The sequence below is a fragment of the Petromyzon marinus genome, chromosome 2, assembly GCF_048934315.1.
Source record: "Petromyzon marinus isolate PM22_M1 ecotype Great Lakes invasive population chromosome 2, UKy_Petmar_22M1.pri1.0, whole genome shotgun sequence".
Lineage (NCBI taxonomy): Eukaryota > Metazoa > Chordata > Hyperoartia > Petromyzontiformes > Petromyzontidae > Petromyzon > Petromyzon marinus.
This window is the reverse complement of record NC_133668.1, coordinates 19,483,403-19,504,582: the sequence shown is the minus strand read 5'-3', so window position 1 is coordinate 19,504,582 and position 21,180 is coordinate 19,483,403. Positions and strand designations below refer to the sequence as shown.

The following is a 21,180-nucleotide window of genomic DNA, read 5'->3' as shown; positions in this document are numbered from 1 at the left end:
GAGATTTTCTATTAACGAGGTTTGTCTAAACGAGAGCGCATGCCTTTTTAAACTTAAAATTCACGATACCATTGTGCAAAATCTTATTGTAAGCTGTTACCATCAATTAACTCATGTGCCAAATACTAGTTGCATACCATTACAGTACTCATAAATACCTCAACATGTCTGAAAGATGCCTTAACCGAGTAAAAATGAATTCAACCACTCACCACACACATCGGTGAAGGCATCTATGAAGAAGGGCCTTTGCCCAAGACATCATCTTATATAGCTTATTTTTCCTCTTAAGGCCAAAGTATATTTGATGAACATGTTGAATTTTGTTATTTGTGCTTGTGCATCACTATCAACACATAGTCACCAACGATTTGCTGAATCAAAGATATGTTTTACGTCAATTCTGTGTAGAACTTTTAAAGCTCTTATGCCGTTTACTCGTGTGATAAATTGACTATATTCTGGGAAACAGAGTAGACTGCGGGTATATTTTGTACTCTATGTACCCTCTCCGTTTCTGTGAGTATGTGTGTCAGTCAACAAAGTTAGGAAAAATAGCGTAGCGGTCAGTGCATTTCGCTACGAGTGCGGAGTTAAAATATCGGTCGATGTGCTTCAATGAGGTCGTCTCGCACGTACGGTGCGAAAGAAGTTTAACATACATACGTAAATAACTACCTGCCGCAATGTAAACAACCAACATTGGTGATACAAAGGCAGCGGGGTCATGGTGTTGGCCACACCACACCCTCGTGTATTCATTCACCAGCAGAACAAATGGAACACATTTTAAACTCTCCAGCGTGTGACAACTGAGGTCATCCAGAAGAGTCCACGGACCATACAAAGCTGTCAACTCCTTATCAGTGCCTACCTTATATTCTTGGTTCTTTCGGTAAAGTCACCACGTAGAAGGGAAACAATAACATTATAAAAATATATAAAACAATACAATTCTCACGGCGTTTCGACTGCAACACAGGCAATCGTCGTCAGGTGTGAAAACCACAACCAGAAAAGTTGACAAAAGTGGCGTTTTTTTTCACAAAAAATTTCTTTGTGGTTTTCACACCTGATGATGATTGCTTGTGTTGCAGTCGAAACGTCGTGAGAATTTTATTGTTTTATATATTTTTATTATTTTATTGTTTCCCTTCTACGTGACTTTACCGAAAGAACCAAGAATATGAATCCCTGCAGTCACGAAAGCTTTAAATCAAAAGTGCCTACCTTGTTGCAGATCAATGCAGACTGTATTGGTCACCCGTGCCATTATAAATCTCATTGTTCATACTACAAAGCCCGTATTGAAACGGCTGTACGCCGTATGGGCCTGAAAACTCGATTTCCCTGTACCAGAATACGGGTAAACCGCATGGGTTGGCAGGTATGAACATATACCGATTCAAAGCCCGATTCATAATACAGCGAAGGAGGCATAATTAGGGCGATACACCACTTTGCAATGACTCCTGACGCAATTATGAGGCGCCACAGTGGCAAGATGGTAACTACCTCACCTGTGTATGCAAGAGTCCGTGGGTTCGATCCCGACACCTGACGTCTGTGTGTTTGGAGTCTGCATTTTCTCCCCGTGGCCGTGTGGATTTTTCTTCGGGTCCTCGACTTTTTTTCCTCCACACTTAGAAACATGCCTTTAAGAGCATTTGGCTGCTATAAATGTCCACGCGATAAACCACTTGGTTGAGCTATCATCGGTGGCCAGGTCGCTTCTGAAAAAATAGCTATATACTCTTTGGTTCTTTCGGTAAAGTCACGTGGGTATAAAAAATAAAATAAATTTAATCACGACGTTTCGGGCGCAACACAAGCGTCCGTCATCAGGTGGGACAACCACAGCAGGAAACAATTGCTGAAGTGGGCTACATAGCTCAGTGGGCCTTACCTGGTAAAATAAATATTTTTGTTATCAGGCTCAATCACCTCAATGTACAATTACAGCCGTTGCTCCCCACTTGCATCACCCATACGAAGCAGAACATGACTTGCTCCAGCAGTCTGTGGAGGCCACACGGGAAGATCGTTGACATACATCCTTGGACGCAAACGTGGTTGTATGCCAGAAAAACATCGCAATTACCCTGCAGGCGAGATGTCCGATATTTGGACATCATTTGTGAGAACACGGCACGCGTAATAATGCGTTGTAATGCTTCAGGACATTCCATGGGGGGTGGGGGGGGGGTTAAGGAGTTTGTGGATGGGTTGTGCGCGATTGTCAGTTCTAAAATGCATTACACGTCAAAGTAACGCACTTATATACATGTCATATAATATAATACACTTGCTACGAAGTTACTATGCAACATTTTCACTTCTGCTTCAAGCCTTAACACCCATCATCCCCAAGACACCCGAATGTCAGTGAACAATGCGCATTAGATAAGGTAATGTATAATTTGGGCACAAACATGAAGCCACTTGCAGACAGACATGCTGATAGCTTTGTAAGGGAATAATCAACGAAGCAAATACATTGAAGGATCTTTAAGGAGTGTGTCTACCGTTTAATGAGTATCTTAGCTCATTGTGTCCCGTTATCCACGTATTTGCCAAAGTAGTAATGATCCACAAACAGCGAGCAGCCCTGCTTGTCATACATCACGAGCGAAAACAACCGCTCACAATGCTTCGCATATTGACTCGGGCTCACACGTCGAGGGAATACGCATCGCGAGTACACTGAATGTCGAGACGCCCTTGCAAAGGGGTACAGATAATCAATAACCTGTCGTGTAATGTATTCAAAACGTCTGCCTCCTCCTGGCCCTGTAAGCTCCTCCTTACACGCACGAGTACACATCCTCTATATAGGTCCTGCCCCAGGCTAATACAAGCCACGCAACTTTGAGCACACAGTGGCTGTGGGGAGGGGAGGGGGGAGGGGTGGTCGAACGCCGCTTAAACTTTTTTTTTAAAAAAACTGGGTTAATATTTCATCGTTTAATTCAATTACAGAGGTCGCTAAGCCCGGGGGCGGTGGAACTGCGTTTCTTTTATAAGGGCGGTGGAGCCATTCGCTCGCTCTATCTCTCTCTCGCTCGCAAGCCAAGAAGGAGAGAGGAGACAAGAGGAGGGAGAGACAAGAGAGGGAGAGGGAGGGAGGCAGAGAGAGGGCTGCGAACGTGGACCGGTAAGAAGCGCAGCGCTCTTGTTCGCTGTGGCGCGCCTTTCACTTTACTCGATGCGCAAAAAGTTCGCCGTAGAGGCAAGTTTCAAAACCGCGTTCGCTCATGGGCATTCTTTGAAAGTTTCACGAACACTTGGAATGGAATTGTCCGCGTGTCCCACCGGTGTTTTTTTTTGTGTTGCTCTTCGCAACGACGCTCACGGCTTGGTTTTGTTGTTACGCATTTCTAGATTTGAAGCTTTCGTGACTGCAAGGATCCATACTCTTTGGTTCCATTCGGTAAAGTCACGTAGGTAAAAAAAATAAAACACCAAAAAATTAAAATAAAATATATTTTTTTTACCTACGCGACTTTACCGAATAGAACGAAAGAGTTTGTGGTTATGCGTTGAATGGTTTTTTTTACTGCAGTCACGAAAGCGTGCAGTCAAGATGGGTTTATGGTTTATTTATTTGTGTTTGTCAGACACGGAAGGCGGTCGTGCCATTCGTACGGTTCGGAGTGATAACTTGCGAATAGGATGACCGATGTGTTAAACGTGACCTGTGTGATTCTAGCTACGGTAAAGGCTATACAGCAGTGAGTGTAAACTCGGGTTTTAGTAACTTGTCATAGGACTATCTAACGACACAATGTTTAACGCTAGCCCAACTCGCACCCTGAGAGCTGACCACCATATGCCTAAACCTAGGCTAACAATTTCCCCCGGCACTTACCCTACCATGTACGATGAACTCACTCCCCACGTTTAACACGACACCTACTTTGAACACTAACTCTACCCTTGACTCGTAAGCACTAAACGTACTGCTAACAGAGTTACGTATACGACACTCCCATCCCTGTAACACCAGCCGCATTCTTAACCCCATCTCGCACCCCTAATACTATTCCGATCGCCAACTCTGTGTGTAACCCTCATGCGAATCAGTCGTCCTCATTGAAACCTCAATTATGAATTTACGAGCACGAATGCCACGCTAATAGTCAAATAGTGCCTTCACTCCAGCACATACTTATGCACATTACGGGCTCAAAGGCGTGCTCCAGCACGCTTAGCACTGTGCGTTTGATAACGCCACGAGTCCACAGCACTGACAAATAAAGCTTCCACAGCCATACACTGAGCGTCGGCTTAAGTCCCCGGTGGTGGATAGATCGGTGAAGATGGACAGATGGGTGAAGATGGATAGATGGGTGAAGATGGAGAAAAGAAAGAATCTGCACGTGGGATCATTGCGATGGAAATGCGTCACAGGCACGCGCGTTACAATATCGCTATCAACGGGGATCTGCTTCGAATGGAGAAATTGTGTTGTAGCGAACGATTCCCGCGCATAGATGACGATAGTACTTGTTCACTGTGGGCTCGTGATACGTGCGCGACGTTCACGTGTGAGAATAACGGAAAAAAACGGCGCTGTGATAAACAGCACGCGGCAACGAAGGGGCCATTGTCCGAAACGTTGACTCGCCATGCAGTCCGCGTCGACTGCCCGCGAAAAGTCACGGCGTTTTTATTTTATATGGACTGCAAAACCGGCTACAAGACCCGGTTCACCTTGCTCGGGCGCTGCCCAGCGTGCAGCTTTAAATTAAATAGATTTATCGCTGCTCTTTAAACATGGCAATTGCGCAAGACGTTGCCTCGTTATGTTTATAGGGTTGCACACAAAACTTTTTTTGTCGAGGTGCGCGTTTTCAGTGTGTGCTGGTACACCGCGGCAAAATGACGTCCGAATTGCTCTTTTGCAATGGGCCAGTGACACGCGTCCGCTTGCAGACACCTTCAGGGGTATTTGCAACCTTGATTTTATTGGCAATCCTATGGGGGCTCGTGGAGTTAGCTCGTGAGAACTAAGGCGTCTCTTGGCCAAAGAGACATTATAATAACACATCCTGTAACAACAGTATGCACACGTTATTGAGTTGGGGGAAAAAGTAAGAATGCAATTTGAAACATCATTTTTTTTAATAACTGTGCAATGGCTTTTGACCGATGAATAATCTTTCCAAAATAGCATATCAAATGTTAACATTTACATGGAGGTGATACGAGAATCATAATAGAGGGTTTTTTTGTGTTACGCGTTAAACTGATACGCGATTCCGTTTTTTAGATATATTTAGCAGTCATGGAAAATTGTGAGTCAGCCAACACACCTTCGCTCTTACGCTACATGTACTGATTTGTCAATAATACCCTGCACTGGATACATTCCATGAGGTAAATGGTATTATGTAACATCGCGTGACGTATATTATTTATATGCTCGTGGCTGTGTCTTAGTGCATTTGGTAAAGCTGCTGAACTTTCAGTGATTCGATTGCGAGTTCAAATCATGGCCATTGTTATCCCAGCCTATCATCCCCGTTATCCCTCCTCAGGGGGGTTGGTAACAGCCACCAGCTGATGAGCACCAGTTCATGGAGAATTAGTAGCGGTTGACCTATGGGAATACTGTGCTCTGCCATATGAATGTGGAGTTTCCACCTCTGGCTCATGAATGTCAATGCAGATGTGGCTACCAAATGAATGTTTAAGCACAAGCTTTGGGACTGGTACCATGACTGGGATATGTTTTACCCAAGTTGTGTCCTGCGTGTATGATTGCGCTAATTTTTATGTGTACCTATAGGTACACAGACGCTGCACTGTGGCCAGTTGCAATGCAATAATGGGGACTTCAACTGTACTGAAGCCCTGTTCCTCTTGAGTAGAGTGCTGTTGGTGCAAAGGCAGGAAAGTAAAACATAACAGGAGCGCTTAGTCGAGCGAGGAACGTGTGCATGGTTACAGCCACTCCAGGCACGCTCAAGTACTGATCACAGACTGGCAAAATAAGCCCAGTGTTAGATTTGAAGCTTTCGTGACTGCAAGGATCCATACACTTTGGTTCTATTCGGTAAAGTCATGTTGTGGCCGAAACGTCGTGATTTTTGTTATTTTATTTTTTTGCCTACGTGACTTTACCGAATGAGAACCAAAGAGTATAAGCCCAGTGGTCAGTGTCTTTGTGTTTTGTGCAAATAACACTATTTCTAGGAGCCATGGATATGTTTTTTTTTCTGTCTGAAAGATAATTACGGTACATTTACTGGTAATATAATGTCATTTTAATGTAAAAAAGTGCCGATTTTATATGAGATCTTAAAAAAATATAGTGATCACATTTATTTTGCAATAATCCACTTATGTACCCAGGAAAGCCACGCCGAGTCTAAAGACTTGTTTCCAGGAGGGTCCTGAATTGGAAGGTTTAGCCAACACCAAATACTGTACACTGTCAATCATCAATTCACATTTAACATCAGTTTCAGTAGGCAGTCCTGCATGTGGATTCTTATATATTTGTGTGGGAGTTTTTTAGTGGTCTTCTCATATGCGTGAGTTTTTTTTCTTTCTCCAAGCACGTCAGTTTTCTACTGCACCAAACAAATAGAATTATTAAAACCATCCCAAATAGGTCTTATAGAAGCCCTCCTTGTGAGTTTGTGTGCCTTGTATTCCGGGTAAACAATAATTGGATTTCTCTGTTCCTGCCAACTGTTGAGTTGCACAATGCTCTCATGACGCTTGGTCAATTGTGCCCGTGTTGGGGAGACAAGAGCCGTGCTTCAGCTCACACTTGCAGAACGCATGGGACCAGGTTGTCCTTTACACGCATAGCTGTGACGCAATTCTTTAAGCTACTGTTGACCTTTCATGTTGTGAACCCTTCGAAGGTTCTCCTCTCGCTCTTGACAATCCTACTGGGACCCCAACACACCCACTTATTCATGGCTGTCAGCTTTAAGAGCCGACCATGCATGGCACCAATATATACATTTTAAAATAATGGTATGCAATGAAAATAAATATAAAAGCTGTGGGAAATTGTCAACCCATATACAGTACTGTAGGTGCCAAGGCCAACCAAGCAACATGTGTTGTTCATGGCTACGGTAGTTACCATCGGAATAAAAAAAAACAATTTAATCGGCATACTAATAGTGTGATAATGGTGATCAATTTATTGACACCTCACTGATTTCAAAAGATCCTGTTACTAAATGATTCATATTTAGTTGATTATGGTATATATCGTGTAGGTGTTGTTAATTTTCAAATATAACCCTCCACCACCTGACAAAGTCAATCAAATCAAGTCGTCACGTGGGCAAATGTGACAATGGGTTTGTAGCAAAGCGGAATGTTAAAAAGAAAGCAACATTTTGGACAATTTTATATACGACGTTTCGCAGGAGTTTACATCCCGCATACACGTTTTTGAAACACCTTGCTTCTCAACAACTGGTTGAACATTATGAACTCTATTTTTCCATATCCTACAGAGGAGAGTGTTCCAATATTTAATACATGCATTTCGATTGGTGGGAGGCGTGAAGAGGATTTGATATACTGGATGTTGTTCCCTGTACAGTGTGTCGTTATTATTTTAATGGAATATCTCTAAATGGATCACACTGCATACTCTAATGATAATAGTTTTTTTTTTTCTAATAGTTTACTAGTCTCACTGAGTCTCAAGACTACTTTATAGGAAGGTCCTCATTTTGGCATGAGTTGCCAATACTATTTGGTCTCGTGAAAGTGTCAATGTAATACTAAATGAGTAAAATGTAAGAATATGTGGATAGTTATCATTACAAATGTTACATTATATTTCCATGGGGTGTTTTTTTCATAGCCTTTGTTTAAGCAGATTTTAAGTGGGTGAGAATTAATGTGCCACACAATTGCCCAATCCTCAGATGATGTAACAGGGTTTCAAAATCTACTTTTCAGAAAAGAGCAGCAACTTGAAATGAACATTCACATGCAAATTAGCTCAATAGACAATGTCACTCACTTGTCATATGCATATCTTTGTGAGTAATGAGCAGAAACATGCCTACACCAGAATACTAAAAGGATGTCCACCCCTTTGATAAGGCCAATGTGTGAGGTCTCTTTTTGACTTTCATGATTTCAAATTGAAACAATGCACAGTACTCGCTCAATCTCTCTCTCTCTCGAAAAAAAGAGAACCACAGAAAAGAGGGAAAGGCAGCCAGGGGGTTGAGATGGCACCAAATCCCCCCCCCCAAAGACCTGAAGGAACAGATGGAGTTTAGAGCACACTTTCTGTACTGCCATTTCTTGCAAAACCAGGGTATGACAACCTCGACATCGACGGAAAGGGAGTTTCAGGACATTTGCGCCACCACCACCGCCCAGCAAAAACTAGTCCACTGAAGATACAGACTGATGTGCCAGATGCAGTGTCGGTATGAACATGGCCATAACAGGTTGTTTTCTGCAGACCAAGTTAATATATCACTTTACAACGTGTGAGTTATTGTTGAATGCATGCTACACATTGAGAGTCTAGATATTTGCACCGCCTAAACAGCTGTAAAGGCTGCCGTGGAAAGGAACAACACCAAGGTTTTTTTTTACTTGGCCACTTCTTTTGGCGTTGACATTGCATCACGTTACTGCATGGGCAAAGTCCACCAATGCCAGGTACAATCTGGAACTAAAAAAGAGGGTTTTACACCACTCACACACTTGACACTTTCAGCATATGTATACACACACCAGGCATTTCGTTTAAACTGGGCAATGGATTCTGTATTAAAAGATTGCTGTTAACACATCACGTGTGGGCTTAATGACCGTGTAGCATATGTCAAAATGAGATACAACGCTGGCATTAAATTAAGCCTATAGGGCAATATATGTAATGTTTGTGGTTTACATTTACTGTTGGCTCAATTTATTATGCAGCATTAAGGCAATTGCCAACTGGATTAGACTTGGATTTTATAGACATTGCTCAATGACTATTAAAGCAGTACTAAATATTGCATTGGCATACACACTTACCATCATATTGCCAATCTTACAGAGGATTGTACATGGCGCGTGCTCTTTAGAGATGGTACGCTGAAAGTGTTTGTGTATTTGTTGCCAGAGTGAAAGTATTGGTATATTTATTGCACAGGCATGTTCAAAAAGTGGCCAGGACCACTTTAAACTAAATCTGTGTTTAAGGCTGCAACACAAAGGAGCCAGACTGAGCCGGTTGATGAGCTGAGGGTGTAGTGCACATTTGGCAGAAATTATTTCCTCATATGATGTACTAGCTGTACTTCCCGGCTTCGCTCGGGACTTGGATTCACCGCACCCGGCCGCCTTTGTCTCCCCAGTGGCGATGTTGACACACCGAAGCAGTTACTCGTTTGAGGCTGAGTCGACCTAGGGGAGGCCCAGGGACCGGTTAAAATAATCGTGACCGGTGGTGGCCGTGAGCGGGAATCGAACTGGGGTTGGCCGGGTTCATAGCGTGGCGCGCTAACCGCTACACTACAATGCGTTACGCTTCCACACACACAGAGAGACACGCAGACAGACACACACAGACAGACACACACAGACAGACACACACACAGACAGACACACACAGACAGACACACACAGACAGACACACACACAGACAGACACACACAGACAGACACACACACAGACACACACAGACAGACACACACACACAGACAGACACACACAGACAGACATACACAGACACATACACAGCGCGCTCACCACTACACTACAATGCGTTACGCTTCCACACACAGACAGACACACAGACAGAGACACAGACAGACACACAGACACAGACAGACACACAGACACAGACAGACACACAGACACAGACAGACACACAGACACAGACAGACACACAGACACATACACAGCGCGCTAACCACTACACTACAATGCGTTACGCTTCCACATGCGAGGGTCACGTGACAGATTTGACGTCACAGCTCACTTGCCGTGCAAAAAATACATGTATATGCATTGAGCTCCCCCCACCCCAAAAAAAGTGTATTTTTTTATAATTTTTACATGGTGTACAGTCTGGAAAGTACCTACATGGCAAATTTCCAGTTTGTGGCATATCGGGAAGTAGGCTAAACATTTTGAACAGACACACATATTCACAACTTTGCCTTTTATATATATGGCGAATACAGGCGTAAATCGAAGATAACTGTGAACATAGCTCTGAATGCATATGCATTACTTTATGCAGATTGTTGAATTCCATCTAAATCATACATGGTATGCTATATAAAAATGGCAATCAGTGCTGGATGAAGTTCTCTCCATGCCACGTTTGTCCTGGTGGTTGTTTTCACCATACTTTACCACTTCTGGTCAGTTCAGCTTGGTGAAGGTTGGAGCCCGGGATCAGTCCAGGTATCACTCGCCACCAATGTCAATCATGTTGAGGAATTCAACTCCCAAGTCGCCGAGTTTTTCATAACGCAGTACGTCAAATACTGCACCACTCTCTCCATGCGTTATGTTATTTTACTGCGTTTTAACGAACCAGAAAAACGGCGCAGTGGTTAGCGTTAAGAAGCACCGCATTAAAAACCCGAATACCTGAGATTCATTCCAGGCCACGGCTAATGTCATTTATCTCAGGTATCGTGAACAGGCATTGTAAATACAAAAATACAAGATCACCCAACCAATTTGTCCTAAAACCTGGTTTTTTGGTCGTTCCGGATGTCAACATTAACTTGTGCCTGGAAATGTACGAGCATGCAGACAGAGACACTCATTTTTACAACAGTACGAATGGTGTACGTTAATACTGAAAATATGAATGCAGATACACATTCAAAGTTAACTTATTTGACAAAGCAACGAATGCTTGTACAGTACTTATCTTCGTACCCTCAAAGACAACTCATTTGACAAAGCAACGAATGCTTATACAGTACTTATCTTCGTACCCTCAAAGTTAACTTATTTGACAAAGCAACGGATGCTTATACAGTACTTATCTTCGTATCCTCATGCCACACCCATTAGATAAAAACACAGTAATTCAGATGAAGAAAATTTGTGGCATTGTGAAATCACATGATCTGCCTTGTGAAACAAAAACTGGTCTGGGAAGTTTTCATTATGCTCCTGCAAACACACTACTGATGACAGTATACATAATAGATTTGTATTCAGACTTTCTTAGTGACAAAAAAATACATAGACCCCCGTATAGCCTGAACAGACTGTTGGGATAAGTGCTGTTAGCAAGCACCCATGAAGGCCGACTCGGGCACACGAGTTATATGGAAACCATCTGTAATTTGTCATGAAATCTAATTTGAGATGTAGACTGACATTGCCACACAATGACTTATTTTTGGACATTATGTTATATGATTTTTGTTAAATGCACACTTTACAACAGACGTGTTTAGGTAAGTCCTCACCAGATGTATTGTGTGGTGGCAGTAATCAAATCACAAACTAAATAAACAAACAAACTCGCCTACGCAATTCTCCAAAAACACCGATGCAATTATCCTCACAGGAATTAACCAAATACCACGTGAATCTGTGTTCTGACCACACAGTCGGGTGCTTGCATGCTTGGCACTAAGATGAGAGCTCCTCCATCAGAAGAAAATAAGGCCTACCAATTTTCACGTAGATCAGTGGTTACATTTTGGCAGGCGTGGTGGCACACAATGTTAATGTAGTGCTGTCGAGATAGGTCAATGCATTGTGTGGAGCTCATTATACGTGTGCGATGATCATAGGAATGGAAGAGGGATCTATAAAAGGTAATACTTTATAGGTCGCTAACCTAACCATTTGAAGACACTCCAGTTTCCTGCCATAATAAAAAAATAGTCAGGAAGGAACTAACCAAACGTTCCAGTGTGTAACCAGAATAAGTAGTACTTTTAATTCAGTTGAATATGTTCTGGGATAAGTAAAATGCTGTTCCAATATTCTTGTACCCAATCTTGATTGAAGCTTTTGTGACTGCAGGAATCCATACTCTTTGGTTCTTTCGGTAAAATCACGTGGGTAGAAAAATTATACAGTGAGGGAAAAAAGTATTTGATCCCCTGCTGATTTTGTACGTTTGCCCACTGAAAAAGAAATGATCAGTCTATAATTTTAATGGTAGGTTTATTTGAACAGTGAGAGACAGAATAACAACAACAAAATCCAGAAAAACGCATGACAAAAATGTTATAAATTGATTTGCATTTTAATGAGGGAAATAAGTATTTGCAAAACATGACTTAGTACTTGGTGGCAAAACCCTTGTTGGCAATCACAGAGGTCAGACGTTTCTTCTAGTTGGCCACCAGGTTTGCACACATCTCAGGAGGGATTTTGTCCCACTCCTCTTTGCAGATCTTCTCCAAGTCATTAAGGTTTTGAGGCTGACGTTTGGCAACTCGAACCTTCAGCTCCCTCCACAGATTTTCTATGGGATTAAGGTCTGGAGACTGGCTAGGCCACTCCAGGACCTTAATGTGCTTCTTCTTGAGCCACTCCTTTGTTGCCTTGGCCGTGTGTTTTGGGTCATTGTCATGCTGGAATACCCATCCACGACCCATTTTCAATGCCCTGGCTGAGGGAAGGAGGTTCTCACCCAAGATTTGATGGTACATGGCCCCGTCCATCGTCCCTTTGATGCGGTGAAGTTGTCCTGTCCCCTTTGCAGAAAAAACACCCCCAAAGCATAATGTTTCCACCTCCATGTTTGACGGTGGGGATGGTGTTCTTGGGCTCATAGTTTCATAGTTCCATTTATTTGCTATAGCCCTGTGAGCCATTCGGCTCTTGAATCGGGTGCAACCGCAACAAACAAAACAACAAAAACATGAACAAGAAAACATCTTAAAGTGACTTTATGCATGTGCAAACAGAAAATCCAGGAAAAAACATCAAAATATTCCTGAAATAGCACCGTGCACCAACGCTGTGTGCAAAAATCCCAGTGGGATGCAAGTCAAACAACAACAACATCAAGAAAACTTAGATTAAGGCCATCAGTCTAACTCCGTACTACAAAAAAAAAACATGGCCAAACCAAAAAACTTTTAGAAATCACCAAAATAAAGCCATAAATGCAATGTAACAGTGATCATAGGAACTGTGACCGAATTTTTTTAATAAACTACATAAATAACATGTAACACCAAACCCTAAAGCCACAGCTGGCTGCATGAGTCACTCCACAAACAACAGGAGCATCAGTCGGAGTATCACATTTTTCAATGCACCTTTAAGATCAGCACACTAAATCAAAATACAGATAATACTTTGCAGCGGTCATCCGGAGCGAAACATTTTATTTTAGGCCACTGAATAGCAGTGGCAGCTCTGGGTGTACAACTCCTCTAGAGCAGTTTTGAGTGAAGATCTCATAGATAGTGATTCAAGTTGCAGTTTATTGGCAATAGCATTCCACACCCTGGGGGCATCAATAGCAAAGGCCCTTCCTGATAATTATTTATATTATAATATTATTATAATTATTTAAGGAATATAATTTGGGAAAAATAACTTCCTACTTTAGTCCCGGTGAGACGCATAGCACCTTGGTTTTGGAGGTATTTAGGACTAGTTTAAGAGCAACTAGCTGATGTTGTAGTTTGTTGAAATCACCCTGGAGCTTAGCAATCACGTCATCCAGAGAGCGGCCAGTAGTAATCAGTATCGTGTCATCTGCAAAAAGATTTGCCCTGGAATGATCCAGGTCAGTGCTCAAGTCATTGACATAAAGAGAGAACAAGAGGAGGCCGAGGATGGAACCCTGTGGAACCCTTGTGAATACAGTTTGGGTGCGAGAAAAGAGGTAATTTTTTAACCATTTTACTGTGTTTTTGGAAAAACCGAGGCAACTTAGTTTACCAAGCAGGGTGTTGTGGTCTACTGTATCATAGGCAGCATTCCTCCTCCTCCAAACACGGCGAGTTGAGTTGATGCCAAAGAGCTCCATTTTGGTCTCATCAGACCACAATACTTTCACCCAGCTGTCCTCTGAATCATTCAGATGTTCATTGGAAAACTTCAGACGGGCATGTATATGTGCTTTTTGAGCAGGGGGACCTTGCGGGCGCTGCAGGATTTCAGTCCTTTACGGCGTAGTGTGTTACCAATTGTTTTCTTGGTGACTATGGTCCCAGCTGCCTTGAGATCATTGACAAGATCCTCCCGTGTAGTTCTGGGCTGATTCCTCACCGTTCTCATGATCATTGCAACTCCACGAGGTAAGATCTTGCATGGAGCCCCAGACCGAAGGAGATTGACAATTCTTTTGTGTTTCTTCCATTTGCGAATAATTGCACCAACTGTTGTCACCCTCTCACCAAGCTGCTTGGCAATGGTCTTGTAGCCCATTCCAGCCTTTTGTAGGTCTACAATCTTGTCCCTGACATCCTTGGAGAGCTCTTTGGTCTTGGCCATGGTGGAGAATTTGGAATCTGATTGATGGATTGCTTCTGTGGACAGGTGTCTTTTATACAGGTAACAAGCTGAGATTAGGAGCACTCCCTTTAAGAGTGTGCTCCTAATCTCAGCTCGTTACCTGTATAAAAGACACCTGGGAGCCAGAAATCTTTCTGATTGAGAGGGGGTCAAATACTTATTTCCCTCATTAAAATGCAAATCAATGTATAACATTTTGACATGCGTTTTTCTGGATTTTGTTGTTATTCTGTCTCTCACTGTTCAAATAAACCTACCATTAAACTTATAGACTGATAATATCTTTGTCAGTGGGCAAACGTACAAAATCAGCAGGGGATCAAATACTTTTTTCCCTCACTGTAGATCACGACGTTTCGATTGCAACACAAGCAATCGTCATCAGGTGGGACAACCATAGCCTACTTCAGCAGTTTTTTTCTTGCCGTGGTTGTCACACCTGATGACGATTGCTTGTGTTGCGGTCGAAACTTCGTGATCTATTATTTTTCTACCTACGTGACTTTACCGAAAGAACCCAAGAGTATGGATTCTCGCACCCACGCAACACAGTCGGAAAGGAAACATGAAAATAAGTCATCTTTTTAGATTCAGCGGGAGTAGACCAAAAGTACAACGGGAATTCTCCTCTCATATGGTAAACGACTGTTTTATATACTTGAGCATTGTTGTAACAAATACTTCGATGTGTGTTGCAGGCAGCTTACTCAAGACGCCATTTAGAAGAATCAAAACCAAATCGAGCGGGGGTCAATGGATGTCGCGATTCTTCTGAAATCCGCGGTGTGAACATTACATCTGTGAATCGCGTACTCTGCATTGTTCGCTGAAGCGCTCACCTCTTCTTCACCATGGGAGAATGGAGCTTCCTGGGGGACCTCCTGGAGGCGGTGAATGCACACTCCACCATGACCGGTCGTTTGTGGCTCATGATCTTCATCATCTTCCGCGTCCTAGTCATAGCAACTATCGGCGACAACCTCTACGAGGATGAACAAGAAGCTTTTATATGCAATACCCTGCAACCAGGCTGCAATCAGGTTAGTGTTGAAAGGTCACTCATTGGACATGGGCTCAAGAAATATGGGTCAATGACTGGCATCGTATGTAGTACTTCCATGACTGTCTCAATGCAAATATAAAATAACACCATGATGATTCACCTCTGCTTATTTTTGTTTTTGTATGTTTTCCTCGTGGTGTTCTGAAAAAAATCCCAGTGACGTGTTGATTCTAACAAAGTACCTTTGTAAAAAAAAACTCCATAGGCCTTGTATCTCACTTACAGTTTCTATTTCTTACCACAATAAGACATGCAAATCACTTCTGCTCTGTGAATGAATGATGCAACAATGCAGAATTTCCTTCAGAGAAATGGTTGGTGGTATCTGTCTTAACCCTTAAAATAACTCTAACATGTCCCCACAAATATAGTATTGTTTAAACTTGACAGAACTGTTTAGTATAATGTAATTTCTGGCAAATGTTGAGTCATCACTTTTTAGCATTTTCTCAAGGTGGTATGAATCATCATTATCATTAGTAGGAGCATGTCATGATTTACCTGGATGTATTGTATATGCACACACTGTGGTTACAGGTTATACTATGCACACACGAGTCACATACTGTGCACATATGGTGACACTTAATTTTCTCTCGGTGACAGAATTTTTTTTTTACTTAACCTGCTTTGCATAGCTCATCATAACTTACACACTGCTTTCATACGACAACTATATGAACGTATTATGATATATATTTTTAAACATTTGCATCGATTTCTGTTTATTCATTGTTAACAGGTCTGCTACGACAAGGCCTTCCCGATGTCGCATTTCCGCTTCTGGGTATTCCAGATCGTGGTTCTGGCTGCACCCTCGCTCTCTTTCATTGCCTTCGCTATACACAGCCAGACCAAGGAGGAGAAGGCAGAGAGGATTGTTGAAAAGAAACCATTTCAAAGCATGGAGGAACAGAAAAAGTGGGAGAAAAGCCGGTCCAACAGGGAGGCGAGAAGACACGCCATGTATGCTGTGCATGTCGTTCTCAAGCTGGTGCTGGAGATCGGCTGCCTCGTGAGCCAGTACTTTGTCTACGGGTTCACCATCAACGCCCACTTTCCGTGCGAGCGCTTCCCGTGCCCCAACAAGGTGGACTGCTTCGTGTCGCGTCCCACAGAAAAGAACGTCTTCCTCCTCTACTACTTTGTGGTGAACGTTTTCTCCGCGCTTCTGTGCTTCGTCGAGATCAACCTGATCGGGCTGAAGACGCTGCGTCGCAGGCTCAAGCACGTGGTGGGCACGGACTCGGACGAAGAATATAATCATGCCCCGCCATCATTCAGTTCCGCCGTCACCTTCCCTGACACAAAGAGGATGAACGGCCACGTCGTCAGTGTCGCCATGCAGAACATAGACCACCTCAGCGTCTCCACTCGAGACATAAGCAGGCAGCAAAACATGAGCAATGCAGCTCACGAAAATTCCACAAGCATGATGGAGCCTCTGCTCATGGAGATGCAGAGGCAGTCGGAAAAGTCAGGCAATGGTCTGATCCGGAGCAGGGCTGGCTCTCAGTCAGTGTTGAGCACCTGAATGATGAGACACCTAATCGTGCTATGAAAAGCAGACAAATTATACAATGAAACATTCTCTAGACATTCCACCTCTCCATTCCATAGATTACTTCATCCCCATCTGCTAGAATATTTAGAAAAGTTTCATTTTATATCTCGCAGAAAATGGTGGATACGACAAGCCTCTGAGATGCACCCGATTTTAGACCCAATGGTGTTTTCTGAATCCCTACACATGATAAAATCTGTTTTTTTCTCATAATATTGCCGTAAAATAATGTTATGCATAATTCATTCGTGTAGGGTATGGTGGAGAGGTAGGCGATGGAAGGTGAAAATGGGTTAATGCTAGGTAAGTTTCAAACATTATAATATGAAACATTTTCTCAAGAAGATTATTGCTGAGAATAGGTTATCTGGCAACAATCATTTTGTGTTAAGATGTTAAAACACCAAACTGAAACCTTTTACAAGGAATCATCATGTCTGCATTAACCACATATACTTGTGGTCTAACACCATTTGAGTTGTCTCTGGTGTGGACCAATCAATTTCAAAGACAATGCATATATTATCAGAGTATGTTTTTTGTTTGCATTCTGACTACAAGTTTATGTGGTTAATGCAGACATGATTCCTTGTAAAAGGTTTCAGTGTGGTGTTTTAACATCTTAACACCTGTTTTGTTTTTTTTCGGTAAAGTCGCGTAGAAATAAGAAAAAATAAAATTACATGTTAAGATTTGATTTGGTGCTTTCGTGACTGCAGGAATTAATCTTTGTTTTTTTCGGTAAAGTCACGTAGAAATAAGAAAAAATAAAATTACATGTAAAAAAATAAAATTACATGTAATTTTATTTTTTCTTATTTCGTGACTTTACCGAAAATAAACAAAGATTAATTCCTGCAGTCACGAAAGCACCAAATCGAAACTTAACACCTGTTTTGTTGCCAGAAAAAAGGGGAAAACCTATTCTCATATTTTGGTACTGGCAAAGGAGGTCCCATGAAGATTATTGGTGTTTTATGACTATGCATTGATAACATTAAGAGTTTAATAAGAATGCAGTAACAACAGATGAACTGTTATCGGAATTCGTCATTTTGCGGGGAGTAAATTTGCACCAACATGTGAGAGTAATTCGTAATTAGCGGTGAGGGTGTTGATTGGTCTTTGGGGGCATTTGCACCGAGCCCCTTCAAGCAAACATAACAAAGGGATAAACGATAACAATAACGTGTGAAACAACGATTGACTAGTGTATATATATTTAAATGACAGTTGATCCAATGCTGGATGAAGGCCTCCCCATGCCGTGTCAGTAATGGGGCTTGTTTGGCCATACTTCACTATACTGGCCAGTGTGTTCAGATAATAATCACCCCCCTCTGATGTTAGCCATGGGCTAGGAAATAACACTCGGGTTTATGGGTTTCATAGTTCAGTGCGCTAACCAACTCCATCATGGTTCCAACCCCATTGCCTGTATACGCGAGCTTTAAAGGTGTAAAGTCTAACACCTGAAGAATGTAGTGACGAATTGGGGGGACAGGGAGCAAGCAAGGTATGTGAGCTTACACCAGCTGTTCAATCACCAGTGCTCACTAGCGGTCGTGAGATCAATACTTTAATTTGCTGTGCCAATTGTTTTTATGTTCAACATTAACACAACGTGAACCCATTGGATTCTGCACTATTGGAAGTTAATAAAAAGACAATGGAGTGATTAATAACACTCTTGATGCCTCACACCCAAGTGCCGGAAGTGGAGGTGCCATACGCATTGTATTTGAGATGATCTGATGTCCTTAGTAGTTGTCACTGTCGAGTCATATAGGAGCATAGGATAAATGAATGTGATACTGTATTATATTTAACTTAATCACATTTCACTCTAACACTCACAAACCTTAATTTCAATGACTGCATTGTGCCTTAACTCATATTTTACGTGGATCAAGAGTGAGTTTGTGAATTTCATTATCAAGCATGTTAACCATCAAGTAGTAGTAAAGAACTTAGTACTTGTTTCCAAACTGACAACGAATTAATTGAGAACCACAGTCCATGCACGGTGTTCAAAGTGGGTTTGTTGCTTAAAAGACTTGGCAAAAATGTCATTCATGCCTCGTAACCCTTTGCACAAAGGGACGCGAGTGAAGCAGTGAATCGGACTGTACATTTGCTTCCACGTAATGCAGATGCATTAGCATATATAATGACAGTTTTGCTACGTCCCAGAGAGACATGTTCGCCTGTATTCAGGGTATATTTATAATGGCTCACAGTGGTCCACGATGAAATCAAACGTTTGTTGAAATATATCGGTTATGTGAAATAAACTAATTATGTGAACTTGACTTTTAAAAATGCAATGTTATACAGATGCATTTCATACAAAGCAACCTAAATGATGATGTTGTAGTGCAAGACAAATGACTGATATATTTTTTTAAGTGTGGCGTGTGAGAGATGGAGTGCAAGGTTAGACATAAATTAACCTGAGCATAAGATACATTTCGTGCCATTGTATTTCATATTAAGGATTTTTACTGTTTTATATTAATATTTGTAATGAAGATTATGATTTTTGGAGTCTTACTTGAGCTATCCAGCAAACATGAACAAACAACTGCCTACATGAGATTAACAGTGGTTAGCTGTATGAGGGAAACAATCCAATTGTGTTTAAAAATATATATATTATAGTGAGCAGCATATAATGTATAATGTCAAGCTGAGTATGTGGGTATGCAGGGGTGGATTGAGATGTATATGTATGCTGTTAAGAAATGTCACGTATCATTTTTCTTGCTTATGTGTTTTCAAGCGTACATTTCATTTGAAAAAAATAATCATATTTGTTACAATTAAGTGTACTTCTGACATTTCATTATTTTCATTTTAAGGATGTTCATATTAATCTTAACTTTTGAAAGTAATGATTGAATTATACCTTCAAAAATAAAGTTCCTTTGAAAAAAAAATTCAGGGTCCATGATGATCAGGAGATGGCAGAACAGCAAATGGTAATGTCAATTGTTCTGCGCTGAGCTCTGCATATTATTCCTTCGTATGCGTGGTTTTCTGTGGGTGCATAACATGCTAATTATAGCGAGTGGTTTACAAAAGGAAGTACCGATTTGAAGCTTTCGTGACTGCAAGGATTCATCTTCTTTGGTTCTTTCGGTAAAGTCACGTAGAATGAGAATAAAATAATAAAATAACACAATAAAATTCTCACGACGTTTCGGCCACAACGCAAGCGGCCGTCTTCAGGTGAAAGGTAGAAGAACTTGAAGCTCTGTCGTCCCGACAGTTCTGTACCTTTCACCTGAAGACGACCGCTTGCGTTGTGGCCGAAACGTCGTGAGAATTTTATTGTGTTATTTTATTATTTTATTCTCATTCTACGTGAATTTACCGAAAGAACCAAAGAAGAAAAGGGAAGTACATTCGTTTTCTTAACATTTTATTCATACCAAAAGAGTCAGCAGCGTTTCACTGTCTGCACTTGCAATATATCCGGGCATACTAGGCAGCCTTAATAGTAAAATACAGCAGACTAAATGTACAGTTTTTTTTTGTAAATCCACTGCCTTTCATATTGGTGTGCATTTGTGGGTAGCTGTGGCACATTGGTTTGTACATTTTGCTATGAATCCAGTGACTTATATTTAATTACCTGGAAATGGCACCTATGTATGTTGAACTTCTTTCGCACCGTATGTAGCTGTGCTAATCAGAGGTGACGCACACATCAGAGGCACCTATTCCGAGTGCACCCCTTGGGCGACACAGCCTTTAACGGGTGCCTTGCAAGGCGTGTAACTTGAGATAAGGATTGGGGGGGATCAGATTTCATGACTTGTGTTCAAGGGCGGTGGCCTCATTCCCCTGGTAGAAAGGGTTCGGGGAACTCTTATGCTCGAGACCCCATGGTCTCAATGAGGAATGATTTAATCGCTTTGCTCACGTCAGCGAGCCTATGGTCCCCATCTCGGTTGTCACCGTTCGAAGTCCGGCACCCACCTTGTGAGTAACGCCCTTCTCTGGAGGGGGGTGAAATGAATGGGTACAGGTCGGCACTCTACACCTCCACAGTCCCAACGAGGCAGAGTACCAAGGGGTAACCAACCAAATACAG

The 21,180-nt window shown here is 42.0% G+C and overlaps 1 protein-coding gene across 1 annotated transcript; it reads left to right on the top strand.

The window, feature by feature from the left end:
* Positions 1-2,901: 2,901 nt before the first annotated feature.
* Positions 2,902-20,007, top strand: LOC116945517 (gap junction delta-3 protein-like). Its single transcript, XM_032959861.2, has 3 exons — positions 2,902-3,154; positions 15,153-15,494; positions 16,260-20,007. The coding sequence occupies exons 2-3, from the start codon at positions 15,306-15,308 to the stop codon at positions 17,049-17,051; spliced, it is 981 nt and encodes a 326-aa protein (XP_032815752.1). The 5' UTR covers positions 2,902-3,154; positions 15,153-15,305; the 3' UTR covers positions 17,052-20,007.
* Positions 20,008-21,180: the final 1,173 nt, after the last annotated feature.

Bases quoted from the DNA above. Each gene is read 5' to 3' on its own strand.
- LOC116945517 (XM_032959861.2), top strand. From the start codon at position 15,306: ATGGGAGAATGGAGCTTCCTGGGGGACCTCCTGGAGGCGGTGAATGCA. The intron at 15,495-16,259 runs GTTAGTGTTGAA...CATTGTTAACAG, and splicing joins TGCAACCAGGCTGCAATCAG to GTCTGCTACGACAAGGCCTT.